Source organism: Eucalyptus grandis, chromosome 3, assembly GCF_016545825.1.
Source record: "Eucalyptus grandis isolate ANBG69807.140 chromosome 3, ASM1654582v1, whole genome shotgun sequence".
Taxonomy (NCBI): Eukaryota; Viridiplantae; Streptophyta; class Magnoliopsida; order Myrtales; family Myrtaceae; genus Eucalyptus; species Eucalyptus grandis.
The window spans coordinates 2976385-2996142 of NC_052614.1; the positions used below are offsets into that span (position 1 = coordinate 2976385).

The 19758-nt window shown below is 38.8% G+C and overlaps 1 protein-coding gene and 1 pseudogene across 1 annotated transcript; both read right to left on the reverse strand.

The window, feature by feature from the left end:
- Window positions 1-2416: 2416 nt before the first annotated feature.
- Window positions 2417-4490, reverse strand: LOC108960857 (annotated as a pseudogene).
- An 8810-nt stretch (window positions 4491-13300) lies between these two features.
- On the reverse strand, window positions 13301-16015 carry LOC120291375 (TMV resistance protein N-like). The gene is made up of 4 exons (XM_039308640.1): window positions 15857-16015; window positions 14892-15448; window positions 13545-14664; window positions 13301-13384 (listed from the first exon to the last, which is right to left on the reverse strand). Exons 1-4 carry the CDS (start codon window positions 16013-16015, stop codon window positions 13301-13303), a joined length of 1920 nt encoding a protein of 639 aa, XP_039164574.1.
- Window positions 16016-19758: the final 3743 nt, after the last annotated feature.

A 19758-nucleotide genomic window follows, 5' to 3' on the forward strand; every position in this document is an offset into this window, starting at 1 on the left:
AGAAACTGAGGTAAATGTAAGTCCTCCGACCTATGCTTGTGCTTAGGCAGCCTTTTTGGTGTATTTTCTTCCTAGTTGGGGCTTAGGGGTTGAACTAGTTGAGACGTCGTCTCACCCCGTTGTGGGATAACATTTTCAGGTCACTAGATAGCAGCTTCTCTTGAGCATTTTGGATAGTCGAAGAATGTCACAAAACAGGTGTCTTATATTCCGCTACATGGGAACCCTAGGGGATGGGAATACAAACTTGTGAGGTCCATGATCTGGGTTGATGAGGGTCTTCCTCATAAGGTGCCTCATCAATACAGAGCATAGTACCATTAGAATTGGAATGGCCAGAGAGAGGGTCCCATACCGGAATCCGATATACCTCTATATGTGTTAGAGGTTGCTTTTGGGAAAAGCACTGCAGATCCCCCTGGTGGTTCGGTGGTAGACCCGGATCTCTCAAATCCAGGGACCCCAGTGTACTCAGCTAAAGGTTCCAATGAGAAGGAGGATGAGGATGAGGATCTGTAGTTTTATAAAATCCCCCGTCTTGCACCTTGTACATATTTATAGACCGGTATTGTATAAGACCTTATATGCATGTATAAAGGTGTGGATTGCTTTTGAAAATTTGTAGCCCTACTTTTCTATCACATCTTGTTGTTGTTTGGAGATTATTTATTTGCTTCCGCATGTGCATATTAAAATGAATGGGTCAGCGATGCGTCCTAAGACGTCGCTACTTAATCAACCAATGAGGGATGGGCACGTGCTCGAAGGATCGGGGTGTGACAAGTATCGTCTGTTACATTTTTGTAGGTTGAATTGAATTCTTAATGAAGTATAGTATAAATTTGCAATATGTTAATGGTAACAAAAACACATGGTAGATACTTCACCTACATGAGCTTAGAAGTGATGTCGCTTTTTATGAAAGTTATGGTTGATTTCTAAAGAGCTCATGAAACAAGATCAAGTATAAGGCCATAATAGTGCGAAGTAATATAGAACTTCTCGCTGAAATAAGAAGTTAGTATATGTGCGATATGTCCAATTCTATTATTTAAAAGTACATGTTTAAAGTTGAGCTACTTGTCACTTTGATAAAATTTTGAGATACTTGTACTAAGTAAATGTTTAACTTGAAAGAAATCTTTATGTATGTATATTAATCTCACGGAAACTTTGGTTGTATATTTTTATCGTTTTATTTCTAATTTTGTTTTACAAACAAAAGTGGAGGATTAGGGTACGTTTGGTAACGTTTACTTGTTCAAAAATTGTTCCAGGGAACAGAAATAAATAAAAAAAATTGTTTCTGTTCCAAGGAACAGTTTTTGAACAAAAGAACGCGTTTGGTAAGTGTAAAAAAAAAACTATTCTTGATATAAAAAAAGAAAGAAACACGTTTGCAGAATCGCACTCAATTTTGTTCCTAGAATAGAAAAAGAATAGAAACACGTTTGATAAATTGTACAAAATTTCTGTTTTAAATTTTTCAAAAAATGCTTTTTTTTTAATAAAGTTTAAACTTAATATTGAATTCCCATTCTCATGAAATGCTCATTAATTTTATTTTGTTCATGGTGAGTGAAGAAATGTCATGATCACCAAAGATTTACCGCAAATTTAGGTTGCTCACGATTTTCGCCGGATATTGGATCATGCAAGACCTTAAAAGTAAATTACTATGTGAGAAAAGTTGTTACTTCCTAATTTCTCAAATGACACCATCATGGATGGACAATTTGAGGGTGTTTTACTGCACTATCATTTGGCATTTAACAAGCAGCTATATTTTCATGTTACCAACTCTATGAATAAATTACTGTACGTAAAGTTAAATCGCTACCTTTAAGTGAGATGTGAGAACAAGGCACGACTATTGCAGCTTAAGTAACAAACTACTGCTTACAAGTGCAATGTTTTCGTGTTACACATTCTCGGATGCATCCTTTCTTGTCTAAAGAAAGGTCATTTTAGTTGGATGAGCTCAGGCTGTTCAATATAACGTCACACACTGCTCATACACTTTATCTATTCCCATTCATCGTTGAATTCAAAATTCAACATAAATTAGTATCGAACGCCAAATTATTTAAAACGTGTTGCGACTAATAGTGAATTGGAACTTTTTCTTCCGCAATTTCTATGATTGAATTACCTTTTTTAGCTTTAAGAAGTTCGACGAGAAAATAATAATTACTTTCCCACGAGTTAAATGAAGACCTGCCCTCCCTATTGAGTCCTGTGCTTGTCATAGAGGTCACTTTCCTCAAATTGCATTACGCATGCACGCATGCACGAACAACACGAAAATGACAGAACTGCTCTCCTCAACCATGAATCCATCAATGTCAATGGCCAAGGTAAAGAATTCTGCACGCTCAAGACAAATTGATTGAACAGGTGCACGAAATCATGCACATACATAACTAGATCAAACACAAAGTTTCCCAGATTCTTCTCCAACAGTAGGTAAGCCACTACGACAGAAGGAAAAAATGGGCTAACTCCACGGTCTATCTAAATGCCCGCATTCTGAAATTGCAAGAGCCAGAGTGATTTGAATAGAATATACAGCGCTCATCCTGCTCCCGTAAACAAATTTGTGCGACACTAGTCCATCAAAAATCCAAACCAAAAAAAAAAAAAAATCCAAACAAACTAGTCAAACTAGTGTATGATCCTCAGTAAAATCAGTTCCTTCACAAAAAGCAAACCGAACATCCAACTCTGCAAGATTAGGCTCCGACCAAGCTATGACGCGCAAGCGGCAAAAGCTAAACATCAGCATCAGCATTAGCATGGCAGACAAGTTATGCTATATGGAAGAAAAGGGGGTGGGCGGGCGGGCGCAGATCCATGGCACCGATCAGCATCATCCACTCATGCCGAAGTCTTCCGCAGAATGATACAGACCATAGGCTCCTGGTACCTCCATCTTCCCACCCAGATGCTCATTTCCTGCAAGACCGCCTAGGAACATATCAGAAATTAGCAACTCCACATGTGCTTTAGGTAAAATTGGCTTATGCTGAGGAACATTTGCAATTCAGTTACCATCATCGATGCTATTACCCAAATCTGAGATGGGAAACCCATCATAATCATTACATAGATAGCAGGGAACAGTCAAAATTCACAGTAAATATATATGAAATTAAGAATCGATGAGAAATATTTAGACTCAAAAACCAGTGAATGTTTGCTGTTACGTAGAATGGAAAAGCTTGGGAGGGTCAATTGAACAGTTCTTTGCTATCAAATTGACCAAAGATTAACTTCACCAAGAACTGTTCATACCAATTTCTGAATCTCTCTGTTAGGATAATCAGCAAATGCATGGATATAAAAACACTTCTCTGCTGATATCATCGCTAAAAATCACCTAATCTGTCGTGTTTCATCTAGATAGTGTCCAAAAGCAAATCTGGAAATGATAAGACTCTAGGTTATCAAATCAAATTACACCATTATCAATCTAGATGACTCCCCTTAATAATAAGGTGTATATCTGAGTATGTACCTGGATTTGGCAGCATGGCATCATAGAAAGATAGCTGGCCTAGGTTCCTATTCCTGGATCTCAAACTGCCATCTGAATAAACCATGCTCTCCACTTTGGTCTGTGAATCAGCAAAATGAAGATCTGAGCTAATCTCAGGGCTGTGGAAGCACAAATCTCCGTTCCTTGATACAGGATTCTGCTGAGATTGAAAGATCTCAGGTTTTGTCTTCATCTCCTTTGGTGACTCAACTTATGCTTCTGCTTCAGATTCAGTATTGTTGCTGGTTGCATTCTGCATTTTCCTTTTGGATCGTGCACGCCGGTTCTGGAACCAGTTATAGACATTCGTTTCTGAAATTTGTCCATGTTGGCTCAGTTCGGTAGTAATCTCTTTGATTTTCTGTCTGCTTGGGGTACCATTTCCTTCATTGAAGAAAAAAATTACTAGGATCATCTAACAAAAATAGGCAGCTATTACACGGCTAAAACGAAAGGATTACATATCAGACAGCAGGCAGAGAGAAATGTAGCCTTCAGAAACCTCCTTTCTATGGAGAAAAGGCTCCTAGACATCATAATTATGAAGCTGCACTAAGGAATAGAAAAACCCCAGAGAAAGGAGAGTCACAGAAGATTTAAGCATATGCTTTTGGAGTTCATCAATTTGTAATGTAGCATGTGCTTTTCCAGAAGAATGGAGCTCGAGCTGCTGTGGTCGCTTGGGGCTCGTTCTACTCTCTCGAGCTGGCAGAGACGCTGCTCTGCCGCTCAAGCGAGCGTCGCTGCTCTGCCGAGCGACCACAGCAGCTCGAGCTCGGCAGAGCAGCTCCAGCGAGCAACCGTCGCCCAGATCTGCCGCAGATCTAGGCAAGCAACGCTTGCTTGGGGCTCGAGCACGAGGGCTCGCTCGAGCGAGCCTCTCGCAGATTTAGGCAAGCGCTGGCTCGAGCAAGCCCTCACGCTCAAGCTCCGACCAGCCATTGCCCAGATCTGCGAGGGGTGGCTCGTGCCGAAGCCCTCGTCAATCGGTGAAGGAGGAGCAGTGAGCAGGTTTACCTGGTGAAGGAGCAGCGGCTGTCAGCGCCGGAGAAGACGACGGTGGAGAAGCCGGATGGTCTCGAGACAGAGGCGGCTGTCGGCGCCGGAGAGTGGGAGGCGCCGGAGAAGACGACGGTGGAGACGCTCGCAGCGGCTGTCGACACCGGAGAGGACGACAGTGGAGAAGCCGGATGGTCTTGAGACAGAGGCGGTTGTCGGCGCCGGGGAAGACGACGGTGGAGACGCTCGCAGGAGGAGACGCTCGCAAGAGGAGAGGCGGTATTCGAAGGGCTGAGCAGGAAATAGAAAAGAAACACGATTTTATTCCTTTTTTGTTCTTCAAATATGTTTTAGAAATAAGAAACATAAATTTATCGTTTCTTATTTCTGTTCCCTTTGTTTTTGGAAACGAAAAAAACAAAAAAGGAATAGAAACGCACCCAAACGTGTTTCTATTATTTTTATTTCAAAACGAAAAAAAAACAAAAAATTATTCAAAAAAAAAAAAAAAAATGTGCAAATAAACGCACCCTTATTGGTAGTTTGTTTATAAAACAAAAAAGAGGTATACTGTCCCACCTCGAAAAGATATGAGTGCGCACGTGAACAAGACTTGACACTAACCAACGATCGTTATTTTTATTTATCAAAAATTCGGATTTGTTTTTATAAAAATTAACCATTGCGTCCTTTCAAAACAGCGCATTTGTTACGGAGGAGTTACGGTTATTTATTTATTTATTTATTTATTATTTATTATTTATTTAATTTCGAATTTTACTATTTCTTCTAATGGTTATTTCAGAGTTTGTACCTATTCAGATATAACTTCTTAATCCTTGAAAAGTTGTGTCTATTCAAATATAACTTCTTGTTTTTTGCTATAAATTACTGAATAAGTCTTCAATTACAATTTTCTTCTTCCATTTTCGTTTTCTTTTGAGAGACAATATAGCCATTGTTTTAATAGTTTCCCATAAGAGACCCTGGAGAAGTATTAAAATTGCTATCTATTATTCTCACTTTGAGACTTTGTTATATCCTAAAAGAAATTTGCCTGTGACCATTAAAAACATTATGGAGCAAATAAATCCCTAAATAAATTGATATCACGTCTTAAAGTCCAACTTGATTACTCTAAAGATCCGATTTTATTGTTCTACTCAATTCAAAGCCATATATTTTTCTAACATCTCTCTCCAGAGAAAACCGAGATTAAGTCCAGGTGAAATGGAAACACATGGACTTTGGGAACTTTCATTTGTATTTGCTGTTTTGTCTCCTTTTGGAAGAAAACACTGTATCAATTATTCTATTTGGGTTCATGAGAGTGGTGTTTGTAACCTACCTATATGTTCGGTGTACCGGTGTCATAGAAGATTTTACAAGTTTGAAAGAGCTTTTTCTTGTCAAAGAGAGGAGGAGGAGGTGCTTTTTTGTTTCATTAGTCTGCCCGCACAGAGAGCATGTAGGATGAGGTATAATTTCCCTTCTCGCTAGGTTCTCCTTCGATGCTAACGCAGCAAGATCTCAATCTTCGGCTGCGTCTTCAGGTGCCATAAAACACTCCACGGTTCCCTGGGGAATATGGGCAAAATAATGAGTGTTTACACGGAAACTACTCCCCGCATTTGTAGCCGATGTATAGCCACTTTATACACTATAATTTCCTATTCGATACAAGGGCCAAATTTAGCTATCTTCAATTGCATTTGAACTTAAAGAATTGCCGAGATCTGTTTGGCAATGTGTCCAGGAATATGCTCAGAGATAGCATCATCCTCTCTCCCGGGCGCGGAATTCTTATCCATGAGTTCCACTAGGCTGATCCTAGTTTCTAAGGATCATTGATCTGCCCTGAATTTAACCATCGATCTACCCAAATCTTCATCTCCCGGCCATTTTCAACCACCCATTGCATTTGAAATTTTGATAGTTCTATGCCTAAATATTTAATCCGCCTTCATGTTATTTCATCGTCATGACTTTCTAGCTTCTCCAATAGACAAATTTTGGTTATTTTGATTATTTTCCAACTTCTCCAATCTATCGTTCGGCAGACAAATATTGGTTATTTTGCAAACTAACATAGCATAACTAAGGATGGCTTGACTCACTACTTTTATGACTATTTCCTTCCTCGCTTGCGATAATAACTTTCCTTTCTAGCTTTCGAGCTTTGAGTCGAAATAATCCTCAAAAAAACTTCTTCTCTCGAATCTTCCCCACTCGGGAGGCACTCCAAAGCCTAACTTCATGAATTTTCTAATTGATTTGTTTATCGACATTCTTTGAGCCTTTGCAGTCGAATCAGCTTCGGGAGGTCTATTACAGAACAAAACTCAGAACGCATAATATCAGTAGGGAAAAGAAATCCAACTTCATTTAACGGACTAACTTTGTAGGATTCATCCTTCAAGTCATCTTCAGCACAAAGTAGCTCTTCATCTTCTTGTACTACTATAAGAAATAGTACATGCAAAGTTAGAATACTGTAATAGGGGTTCATATATACTAAGATGCATCACTTAGTCGTAAAATAATTCACGAAGCGGCATGAGCTATAGATTGATACAGTCAGTAGATTCGCAGACCCAGCAAAATCCAAGTAGCAGAGATCTTTTCAAAGGATTGTTCACAAACAAATGAATTTACTGCCAGTAAGGTTTCCTCATGTAGTTATTTCTAGAGTTTGATGCACGTATTCGTCGCTCTGAGCATAGCCAAAAGCCTAGCCATAGTCAAAAGACCCTCAGATTCATATACATTGACGTTCTGGAATGGAAGACCAAATTCATGTCGGTAATGTTGGCCGCAGGAAATTTTTCCAAATGATAAATGTCTGTTATCTTTCTTCTTTTAAGTATTCGGCTTTGCATGCCCCTAGTTTCCCTCCCCGCAAGGCTTCTTCACTTCCGGAAGAAGGAGAACGGACTCTTTGCTAAACATTCTAGCGTAGGGGATTTTTGAACGTACACCTGGAATAATTTTAAGGAGTTTGCAAGGCCAGAGGCTACCACAACAAACAATGTTCCTGGCAGTCGAAGGCTGTTGCTTGAAGCGAATACAAATGCTTTTAAGAGGTCTGTTGGCCAGAGACTGTCGCGACAGGCGGTAATATTCAAGATGTTCGAATAATTTTTGTGGCACGATAAATATCCATACTCGAAGTCCATATCAAACAACTTATTCGGAAGCATACCTAGAAAGCACTCTGCCTTTGCCCTCTCCTACAAGAAGAGTTCGATGTTTTTGTAGTTACTCTATATATACTCCACGGGTAGTGTCCTCATTTGAGCAGAACATTCGGACGACAATTCGACCCATCGAAGTACCCTAGTTTCAGTCACATCTTGGGCGCTTTTGTCAGGAAAATCACCCACAAATCACCATTCTCAATAGCTTAAAAAGGCAAAACGAAGGAAAAAGATAGAGAGAAAACAATCAACATAGAAAACAAACACGTGATATCTCTTCCTTATTACATGGCCAAATGCAGTGAGATGAGCTTTGTGGTGGATAATCATTGAAAAACACATACGAATAATTTTGGCTTGTGGAAGTGCTAACATCATTGGCCTAACAAAGTAGCAACATGATATTACTGTCGCATAATAACAAGCCTTCAAATAAGAGAGCTGGAAAAATGCAGTGTTTGATGGAAGTTCCATAATATGGAGTTGCGGATTGGAGTATTGATCAGAACCAAAACGAGACAACTATTGCTGATCTGACGCTAGTTGCTACACTTGACACAGGCAGAAGAATGCCTTGCTCTCACTACTTCTAAGTTTCCAACATCGACTCAGATCAAGAGTTAAACTCAGCGACACGCAACTCCCCTGTCAATCTTTTAAGTGTCAGCCCCAAATGGAAGATACTGTAGGCGACTCCACTCGTTCGCACTCAGGTCCCATCGGCTCATCTCCTCATCATGCATCCACTGGACTTCAAGGCCAAAAAATCTCCCATTCAAACAAAAAAGCCAGCCATCTCCCCTCCTCCACCAAGTAGTCTTGCCCAATCATTATTCTGATATTGAGTATCCACCCAGCCCTGCTGGTATACTTCTGAATGACAAAAATGAGTGCACACGAAAGAAATTAAGATGCCACGAAAGCTTCATGAATTTACGCGGATGGCACTGGCAAATTAAGCACTGTGTGTGAGGAACATTCGAGTACAAGGTCATAACAGTCAGAGAAGGCACTAAAAAGGGCATCCTGCATCCTAGGGCAAAAGGCTCCACGCTCTTGGGGGCCTAGGGAGGGCCACGAATCAGCTGTCCTACCCCATGATCCAATCTACTGTCAACATGGAAGGAGGTGCAGGCACAACATTCACAGAAGAAACTACCGGGTTGTGCATTTGAAGAAGAGGACATTCCCAAGGAAAGAGATGATGAGCCAGACACTTTCCACTCTGTTCTCCAAATTTAATGAAGGAGTTGATGACAGTCTAAAGGAATATGTAGCGTAATGTTTTGGTCCTTTAGAATATCAACCACTTCCACATCATGGATGAGCATAGACTAGAATAATTTTTGTTTTATGCCAAAAATGTAGCAGTCCTGTGAGATTTATTGACATAGTTCATCCCTTTGGTAAGTTTTGACGGACAGAAAGACTATCTGGAGCACTTAATTTGGTATTGATATTATCTAATAACAATTTTTCTTGTTAGCTTTTCTATTGGAATCGGTGTTTCAGTTTCCAGTCTATGCGTTTTCCCTAAAAAGAAGAGGAATAAAAAATTATGCAATTAAAATCAAAAGCTAGTAAAAGAGTTCAAAAGCACAAACTTGCCTGGCCAAGCCCACAAGGTTGGGCCCACCAACAGGAAAGTTCCAAGCTCACAAGGTCGGCCCCATCAAAAGAAAAGTTCAGCACTTGCATGCAGAATGAAGGGGCGCCAAAGAAAACTCTGAAGGCATCTGTCATGACCTCCTTCCATGGTGCCGGCAGATTGGATCATGGGGAGGTACAGTTGATCCGCGTCCGCTGGGAAGGGATACATGGAGCAATGTACGTAGCCTTACCCCTGGTTTCCCAGAGAAGCTGTCTAGTAAGAGAAGGTAACGGCAACAAAAGGTGGAGGGGACGCCGCACAGAAATTTGACAGCACGCACCTGTCTTTAACAAAAGTCCCAGGGCAAAAGGTAGCAATATTTACCTTCAAAAAAAGCCTCCAACTTTTTATTGAAGATAGACAGAACGACCATTGTGCAGCAAGATCTTCGCTGATAAATCGACTTCCACGATACTCTGATCATAGATGAGAGTAACATAACTGCTGACCATTGTTCTCCTTAGGGATTGCACATGCCGATTTCAAATTCAAACTTTGTTGAATCTGGTAATTCAGTTAGTGAAGGGCAGTCGAATAAAGTGAGCTTTCTAAGGCGAGACATACTCTCCAGCCCATCAAGTGTTTGCACATTGCAGTGGGATATGTGCAGAATTTGTAATAGCTTCAAATCTTCAAGACCGTCAATCTTAGCCAAGTCACAATATCTGAGTTCTAATTCAGACAGACATCTCATCTTGGAAAATTGTGGAACTCAAATCGTACAGTACTGGAGACACAACATCGATAAGCAACAGGGGAGCTCTCAGGAGTCAAGCAAGTTTGCACAGTGCAAAACAAGTTTTCCCAGTCGGAGTGCGCTAAAATTTTCAGGTAGCCTGGTAAACTTTGAGTGGCACAATTCCAGGATTTCAAGATTCACGAGACTTTTTACCCATCCAAATTGCAGTGGCTCAGAGAAAGATTTCAGCTCCGGATCAGTACCATCACCCAAGTGCAGCTCTTTCAAGTTTGGAAGGTAAGAAAAGTCAGGGACTGTCCTCATTTTTTTGGATCCCCAAAGAACACTGCTTAAACTGATGGAAGTATTGGCAGAGCTCATACTTGGTCGCAATCACTTAAGTCTAGCTGTAGGAGATGAGAGGAATTTAAGGGATTGGCAGTCAGAAAACCAGTCATCATTCCAGGGTGGGCCAGAAATCTTGGTAGATGATAGTCTGAAGATTTTCAAAGAGGATAGTCCTTTGAAATCACGGTGAATTGGCCCCTTCAGATTCTTGCATTGTGAAAGATCTCTCTCTTCCCGCAATTTTAGATCTTCTGTCTTTGGGGAATTCCCTTAAGTGAGTATTCTCCCTCTTCAGTACTTTCAAAATTTTCTAACCCAAGAAGGACCTGGGTCATCTAGCAATCGTGGTACTTGATAGATGCATGACTTCCAGCGACTCAAGATTCCCAATGGAATAAAGAAGTTCAGCTAACTTCCGAGAATTTCCTAAAAGCAGCTTCTGAAGTTTCTTTAGGGATCCAATAGAATCCGGGAGGCCATCAATGGCAGCTCCATCCAGTCCAAGATACAAAAGAGATTTCAAATGACCAATAGACTCTGATATCTGAACCAAATTTTCACATTGGCAAGCGCTTAGAGTCTTAAGTCGCTGCATGGAGGATTGTGGGAAATGAATGATACTAATGGAAGTTCTATCAATTGGAAGTTCTTCCAAAGCTGTCATATACCGCAGTTCTTCCGGCAAGTGCTTGACCAATTTGCAGAGCTCAGGATTCAAGGAGACTAACTTATTTAGATTACCCATGGACTGGCTGATTTGAGATAATAGGAGACCAACTTCCAGGACCAATATTTCTGAAGGCATTGGAGAATGGAAGTCTGGAGTTGCATGCTGGTGAGCACAGCCGCTTAGGATCAAAACTTTTAATTCCTTTGTTTTCTGCAAGAAAGGAGGACAGAAAAGGCTCAGTTGGTGCTAGTCATTCTAATAATCCCATGACATAAAGGCACAAATACACTTACCTCCAGAATGTCCCCATTCTTGTGAATCTCCCGTGACCAATCTGTAAGATAGATCGAGAATAACCAACTTCTCCAAATGGAAAATAAGTAGTTCACAGATCCGTCTATACCCTTGCCACTGAAGCCACCTTAACTTTGAAAGAACAGTCCGAGAACTCCCTTCAATAGTAGCCTGTCCTATCTCAAGAACCTCACACTCGATAGATGGCCAAATGCTTCAGATCTAAAACATTCACTTCGTCCCTCATCAAACCCGAGACAAAGGCTTCCCCATCTGTAGCGCACTGCAAATCAAGGGAACTGAATAAATAGAAAAGGAAATGAAATATGGCCATTCACACTTCATGTTGGGAAAGAAAATTAAGGAAAGGAAGTATTTTCGAAGATTGTTAACTATGTTTACTTTAAAAATCTTATGTTTGAAAAGTTTACCTCCTTTCCAATAAGTGTGGAAAGTGCATCAGGTTGATACCATATCCTACTGCACTTTCAAGGCTTTTTGCGATTTTTCATCCAAACAATTTCCTTGCCAAAGTTTTTAGTTGATCATGCATCCATAGTTCATTGTTTTCTCAAATTTTGATCAAACACATGTCACAAAGTAACTCCATTCCTCTTGAAGGATAATAATCACAGGCATGCCACACATGTATGAGGGAATTCTCGTCCATTACATTGAAAAAAAATGCTATATCGAGAAATATCTCTCTCGTGTCTTCATCTAGAGAGTTGTAGCTTGCCTCAAATACTAATTTGACTTTATCATCTGGCTTCTTTCTTTGTCTATGCAAGGTGTCTCACCATATTTCTATTTCTATATTACACCAAGTAACATATAAGAATGAAGCCATCATCTCAATAGCCAAAGAAGCCCTCCAATAATGTCAATGATATATATGGACAGAGAATCATTCTCATGCTCCTCTTCAGCAAGACACCCACGAAAAGCATGCTTGCGGTGAAGTCCAGAAGCTTGATAAGGCTTCATTTGTTCAACCTCATACTCATCAAACTCGCACTTATTATACATATCAGCCACTCCGACATGATGTTTGCAGAAAGTTTGAAGAACATTTTCTTTTTTTCCACCTGTCATGAGAATCCTACTTCCCAGGCCAAACCGACTGAGATCTCCCAACTAAAGGTCTAATTTGGTGAAAATTATGCACATCATCAAGAATAATAATAACTTTCTTATTGCTAAACGAATTTGCTATGACTTCAGTACCTTGATCGGGAGTACTCAGCAATTTATATTCTTGCTTTCAGAGGTCTGAAATTAACTGTTCTTGCAGGCCCATCAGTCCTTTCAATTCAACAGTTTCTCGAATATTTGAAATGACACTGCACCCTTGAAAGAGATAATGGGTATTGATATCTTGGATTGCTCAATGGATTCAAGCAATCCATTGTTGATCTTTTCTCCAGGAAGAATATCTGTATAGTCTCTAAAGACATTGATCCCTGCATCAATCAGTCTGGAGTAGAGAAATTCTGCAAATCCCAAGTTCTTTACATTACCAATGGATCAACTGATTTGAGATTATAGGGGACAACATCACAGGACTATCTCTCTAAACACTTTTGAAGTAAGGAAGTCTGGAGTAGCATGCTGATGATGACAGCCACTAAGGATCAAAACTTTTAAATTCTTTGCTTTCTGCAAAAAAAGAAGACAGAGAAGGCTCTGTTGGTGCTAACTTCAGGATATAAAAGCAAGTATAAACTTTACCTCGAGGACTTGTCCCCATCCTTGTGAATCTCCCTTGACCAAACTGCAAGATAGATCAAGAATGACCAAATCCTCCAAATGGAAACTAAGTAGTTCGGAGATCTGTCTGCACCCTCGCCACTGAAGCCACCTTAATTTGGAAAAACATTTTGAGAACTCCCTTCAATAGTAGCCTCATCCAATCTCAAGAACCTCACACTTGATAAATGGCCAAATGATCCAGATCTAAAACATTCACTTCGTCCCTCATCAAACGTGAGACAAAGGGCTTCCGCATCTGTAGCACTCTGTAAATCAAGGGAACTGAATGAATAGAAAGGGAAATGAAATATGGCTATTCACACTTCATTTTGGGAATGAAAAATTAAGGAAAGGAAGTATCTTCAAAGAATGTTAACTGTGTTTACTTTAAAAGACTTTATGCTTGAAAAGTATACCTCATTTCCCTTTAGTGTGGAAAGGGCATCCTTGTGATTATACAACCTACTGTGCTTCCCAACAATTTCCTTGCCATACTTGCTTAGCTGATTATGCATCCAGAATTTATTGTTTTCTCCTATTTTGATCAAACACATGTCAATGAGAATCTTGATACTTCTTAAAGGATGATAACCATTCGCTTGCCACTTGCATGTAGGAATTCTCCAGTCCATCCCATTGTAAAAACATGCTATATCGAGAAATATCTTTCTCGTGTATTCATCTAGAGAGTTATAGCTTGCCTCGAATGCTAATTTGACTTTCCTCTCCAGCTTCTTTCTTGAAAAATCGGACGTTTCTCGCCATATTTCTATATCCCACCCACAGTTATTTAAGTATGAAGCTGTCTCCCGAATAGACAAAGGAAGCCCTTCAAAACTGTTAATGATATCTACGGACAGATGGTAATACTCATTCTTTTCTTCTTCAGGAGGATACTTACAAAATGCATGCTTGCAGAAAAGTTGAAGAGCATGACAAGACCTCATTGGTTCGACCTCATATGTATCAGCAACTCCACGATATTCACAGAGTACATCTTTTCTTCTGATTGTCAGGAGAATCCTGCTTCCTGGGCCAAACCAACTTATTTTCCCAACTAAATGCCTGATGTGGTCAAAATCTTGCACATCATCAAGGAAAATGAGAACTTTCATTTCTCTAAATGATTTTTTCATGACTTCAATACTTTGGTCATGAGTACTTAGTCCTCCATAATTTTTCATTCGGAGGTCTGAGATTAACTTTTCTAGCAGCCCCTTGACTCCACTGGATTCAAAAGTTGTTGTAATATCTGGAAGAAAACTACAACGTTGAAAGAGATGATGGATTTTGTTGTACACAATTTTTGCAACGGTAGTCTTGCCAACCCCTGGCATGCCGCATATCCCAAGCACGCGTACACATTCGCCATCTACTCCGGTTGCCTTCTTGTTGGCATAGACGACACCAAGCTTTATCATAACCTCTTGTATGGGTTGTTCAATGTCCACTAAACCGTCGGGTACATATAAATCATTCTTCTTCAACACCTCTTTAATATATCCAACAACTTCCTCTGCGAGTGCACCTTGATACCTGCCAAATGGGGACGATGAAAATGAGGAATCATGAAATAATTAGAAAAAAATTAACAACAGCCTATGAAAATTACGAAGGAAACAATCTAGGTAAACCGTAGTAAATATTGACCAATAAGGACGACGCAGTGGGCAACAATTAATGATTTCAAAACAATTGTGCTTGGCAAAATTCTAATAAATTTAAAGCTAATTACATTAAAAGGACCGTAAGAAGATGATTACCCATTGTTTCTAGTCAGCAGATCATACCCCTTCTTCCCAGCAATCTTTCGAAGAGCCCACTTCCATTTAGCAATGTCCGTGCGGTCAACTCCCTGCTTCTCGTGCTCACAAAAACATTGCTCAATAAATCCCCGTTGGCATTTTAATTCGGTGGGGCTAATATCATAGAAAATGGGCACGATCAATTGATTGTTTGCTTTCTTGCATTCCAGCATTTGTGCCAATTCCCTGAGACAACTCCGACTGGATGCATAATTCTTGGAGACAATGGGTATTGCTATCTTGGATTGCTTAATGGATTCAAGCAATGCATCCTTGATCTCTTCTCCGAGAGGAATCTCCTCATTGTCTCTAAAGGCGTGGATCCCTACATCAATCAGTCTGATGTAGAGGTAATCTGCAAATCCCTTACGAGTATCAGGACCTCTAAAACTCAAGAACACTTCGTAATTGGCGTAATTAGCTGTTGATGAGGTAGAAATGGACAATGATGAAGACAATGAAGATGATGAAAATGATGACGATGATGGTGGCACTGGTGTTGAAGAGACCAACCCCTGTAAAATGAAAGAGGCGAATTCTATCACAAGCTGCCACTGCGTTTCAGATAATTTCCGCCTACTAGGAAAGCAAAATCTGGAGGCATAACGCTGATCTGAGACTATAAAGTTGCTTTATACATAAAAAAAAAAAAAAAAAAAAGGGGGGGGTGGGGAAGGGCCGAACCGTACCAATGTAGGCCTATTGATGTTGACCTTAAGAAATCCAGCCGATTTGAAAACCAATTCAAGATCAAGAAACTTTCCGGTAAATCCTTTATTGCAATCCAACGAAAAGAATTGCACTAAAGATGCAGATCTAAGCAACCACTAGCTAAATCAACATCCCCCACACAGAAATAGCCATCCCTCGGCGGAAAAAAAAAAAAAAAAAAAAAAAGCACAAAAATGGGAAGCGAAACTTACCGGCTTTGTCCTCAGGCGCGCAACAGCAGAAACAGTAACTTCAACAGCAATAACTGCAAGAACAATCGTAGCAACAAAATTTACAAGCGCTGAAGGCGATCTGGAAGCATCCACGGCGAAGCAAAACGCAAGAGCCAACACAAGCAAGGTGGAGTTCATCGCCTCCCTCTCGCTCCTTGAGGGAGAAGTGAGATCTCGCTGATTGTCGCGACCATAGAAGTACGTCAAAGAGTCAAGATTGGTGGGTACCATTCAATTCGAAATGTAAAAGAATCCTCTTTACCAAAAAAAAACAAAAATGAAAAATTGTCCAATGATATTCCAAAATTTTTATAGGGTTTATTATTTTTGGACCGCCATATAATAAATACATTGAAAATCCTAAAATTTATTATGAGAATGCAATTAAGTTTTAAGACTTTTAAAAAGTATTATTAAGTCATAAAACTTGTCACAAAGTATAATTAAATCCTAAAATTTTTAAAAAGTATAATTAAATCCTAAAACTTATCAAATTAATCTAATTTAAGTCTTTTGAGAGTTTTAAAACTCAATTATACTTTCGAGACAAGTTTAAAACTTGATTGAACAAGTTTTAGAACTTAATTGCATTTTTGAAAGTTTTAAAAAATTCAGTTACATTTTCATGACAAATTTTAAAACCTTCAATGCATTTATCTCCACTTCTTATTATTAATCATACTCCCTTTTACCGAATTTTGATTATTTTATCCTTTGTTGGTTGCCACGTTTTTTCATTTGAAATTTCGTTCTCTTTAATCATACATGGAGGTATCAAAATGGGTTTCAATAACCCACTTCGTGGTGGCCGAGTTGGTGGAATCGCATGTTGGCCACACGCAAGGCCGAGGTTCGATTCCCCAACTCGTCATAATGCGCGACTAAAGTGGGGAGCCGTGGGAGGTGGGTCCCTGCGCTAGCACCCCTCGTAGTTTACTGAGGCGGTTCCACGGTCAAAAAAAAAAAAGGGTTTCGGTAAGATGGCTTATATATAGGTTAATTAAAGTTTAATAAATAAGTTATTAATGAGTTTGGGTCATATATAAGTTTAAGGAAAATTCGAATAAATGCCTAAAATCCTCATTTTCTCAATAAGGATTTGAAGTAGATTTTGTTTCAAATAAGGACTTGAAATATCTTTTTTTTCTCAAATAAGGGCTTGAAATTATTTCCAAGAATAACCTAAAATGATCGTATCGTATCAAAGAAATGTCCGAACTCACTATTTAGTGAAGGGCAAGTTCGTCCTTTAATTTTTTTAATGTTTTCCTTTTTATTTTTTTTCCATAAAAAAAATATATTAAAAGAAGACACATGGCAAAAGGGCTCCCTCGGTACGTGATCGCCACCCCATCATCGGTGGAGCAACAATGATGGCGAACGACCCTCGCCAACCAAAGGCAAGGGCCGTAGGCTCTCATTAGAGATGGGAGAAGGCAGCGACCCTCTCTTAGATCGAACAAGAGTCGCCGGCCCTTGTGCAAGCCTAGCGACTCTCGCCCGGCACCGGTGGCCTCATAGACCATTGCCATTGCCCCACCAAAGCAATGGAGCGGTGGCCACAGATGGGAGTCCCTCCTGTCTATAGTTTTGGTATTTTAAAATTTTTAATCCAATTTGAATTAAATTAAATTAAAATTGGGTTTGGACGAAAATATTCCTTATCAGTTGGAATTTTTGTCGGCCCGAGGTTAGACCTTTATTTAAAACAATTATAATTACTTAGGCCCTTCTTTAAGACTGATATGAGCACTTTAAGCCATCATTTGAGATAAGATCCACTTCGGATCCTTATCTGAATTTTGTCTAGATAATCGGGCCCAACTATTCTCTATTCTTCCCTTTTGAATGTTAATAATTGGAACTCTAGCTCAGTACTTTAATGGAGGATGTTGATACCGAGTTTTGTAGAGAACCAGTTTTTAGACTTCTGACAGTTTTCTACACTTTTGGAGTTTGATCAGAGAAAACACTAAACGATTGCGATTGTTAGACTTTTAGACTTTTAGTGTTTCAAGTTCAAAATCTGTTCATCATATATCGGTTATATCATTGTCAACTAATAGCTATAGAGAATTAATAACTAACTTGTCATATATCTTCATGAACCTAAGAACTTTTACTCGCATTTTGTTATTTGGTCTATCTTCTAATCAATATAGAGATCATTTCAATTCCATTTGTAAGTAGGATATGATATGTCACATGATGATCAAATATCATCGAATCTCAGTCTTTCATTTAAATGTAACAAAATGAAAATTAAAATATTTATATATAGGGTAACCCAGTACACTAGAATTCATTACCCATGAACAAAGAAAAATCTTTTCAACAACAAAATCTATCGCGTTTCACCGAAAATGGGGTTTCACCATACAGTGAAAAATCCTTCACTAAAACATGGATTCTTGGTTTTTTTTTTTTAATGGAAATTGTTTCTGTGGGATCTTGCACAGGAAAATCACTTGCTTCTATAATGAGCAGTCAAATGAAAAAAAAAGTATTGGAATCGGAAAAAAATGAAAATTGAAGATGAAAGGATAATGGATTGATGAACTGATAAATTGAGTAGGAAATATTGGGAGCATGCATTTCAAGTTAGGGTAAACGGTACAAAAACTCCAAACGTTATCAACTGTAACACATTTACCCATAACTTTTTTTGTGACATCAAAAACTCTAAACTTGTACAGTGTGATACATTGATCCTAAACTTTTTTTTTATACTAAAAACCTCAAAATTTATTAGTGTGACACATTTATCCCAAAAATTTGGTATCACAAAAAGTTTAAGGTTTTTGGTATCATAAAAAAAAAGTTCAAGGTGAATGTATCACATAAGTATAAGTTTTGGGATTTTTGGTGTCATAAAAAAATTTGGAGCATATGTATCATATAGGTACAAGTTTGGGGTTTTTGGTGTCATAAAAAAATTAAGGTAAATGTATCATAATTGGTAAAGATTGGGGTATTTTTTGCCTTTTTCCCATTGATTGTGTCGTCTACAATGAGTGCCATGTGTATTTATAGTCCACTAACCATGTTTATAGCAAGCAAACAAAACCACTCTAAATGCATTTACAAAAATACATTCTCCAAGATTCCTGACGCTCTTTGTATGCTAGCCATCATTATCCACAATAAGTTACAACTTCCAAAGTTATTGGACACTATACCATCACTCAACATTGACGCCTTCATTCAATATCTCTAACCAATGTCTTTTCTTCCTTCGCGCTCATCATCTAGTCAAATTTCAAGAGAGTTGATCAGATGTAGGTTCCATCGTCAAGTCTTGATGCTTGCTGAATATCCTTTACTTCTGGTCGATACAGATATAACATAGTCATCGATGACCATATTATATAGTTTTTGATATCCACGCCATGCAGGTATCCATTCTTCCATGCGTTTTGAATGAATCATCTTTCCCAACCAAAACTCAATTAGTCTATCAAACTTCATCATATGTCGACTACAAAGAGTTGGTGTAAACAATCGATATAATGAAAAATCATTTCGCCCTTTTTTTATGAAAATTTTATGTAGTTCTAAAAATCATATATCATTATAGCTCCATTCGTTTCACGGAAAATAACTTTGAAGAAAATATTTTCTGCATTTTCCATTTTTCATTTCACGAAAATGAACTGATCAAAGAAAACATTTTCCATCAATGGAAAAGAGTCTTTTAAAATAGAGGAATTTTTTTTCATTTTTCAAGAAAGGAAAAACATTTTCCTCACTCACTTTCTCTCATGTCACACCTTTGCAAGCCCCCATTTCTTTCTTTTTTCTTTTTAAAAAATTCAGTTCTTCTTTTTCTTTTTCCTTCTTTTCTTTTTTTTTTTTTTTTTTTTTTGTATTTTCCTTCTTTC

Coding starts and splice junctions, on each gene's coding strand:
- LOC120291375 (XM_039308640.1), bottom strand. CDS start 16,015: ATGAACTCCACCTTGCTTGTGTTGGCTCTTGCGTTTTGCTTCGCCGTG. Junction 15,449..15,856: donor CGCGCCTGAGGACAAAGCCG/GTAAGTTTCGCT, acceptor TTCATTTTACAG/GGGTTGGTCTCTTCAACACC. Junction 13,385..13,544: donor CCACACTAAAGGGAAATGAG/GTATACTTTTCA, acceptor AGAGTGCTACAG/ATGCGGAAGCCCTTTGTCTC.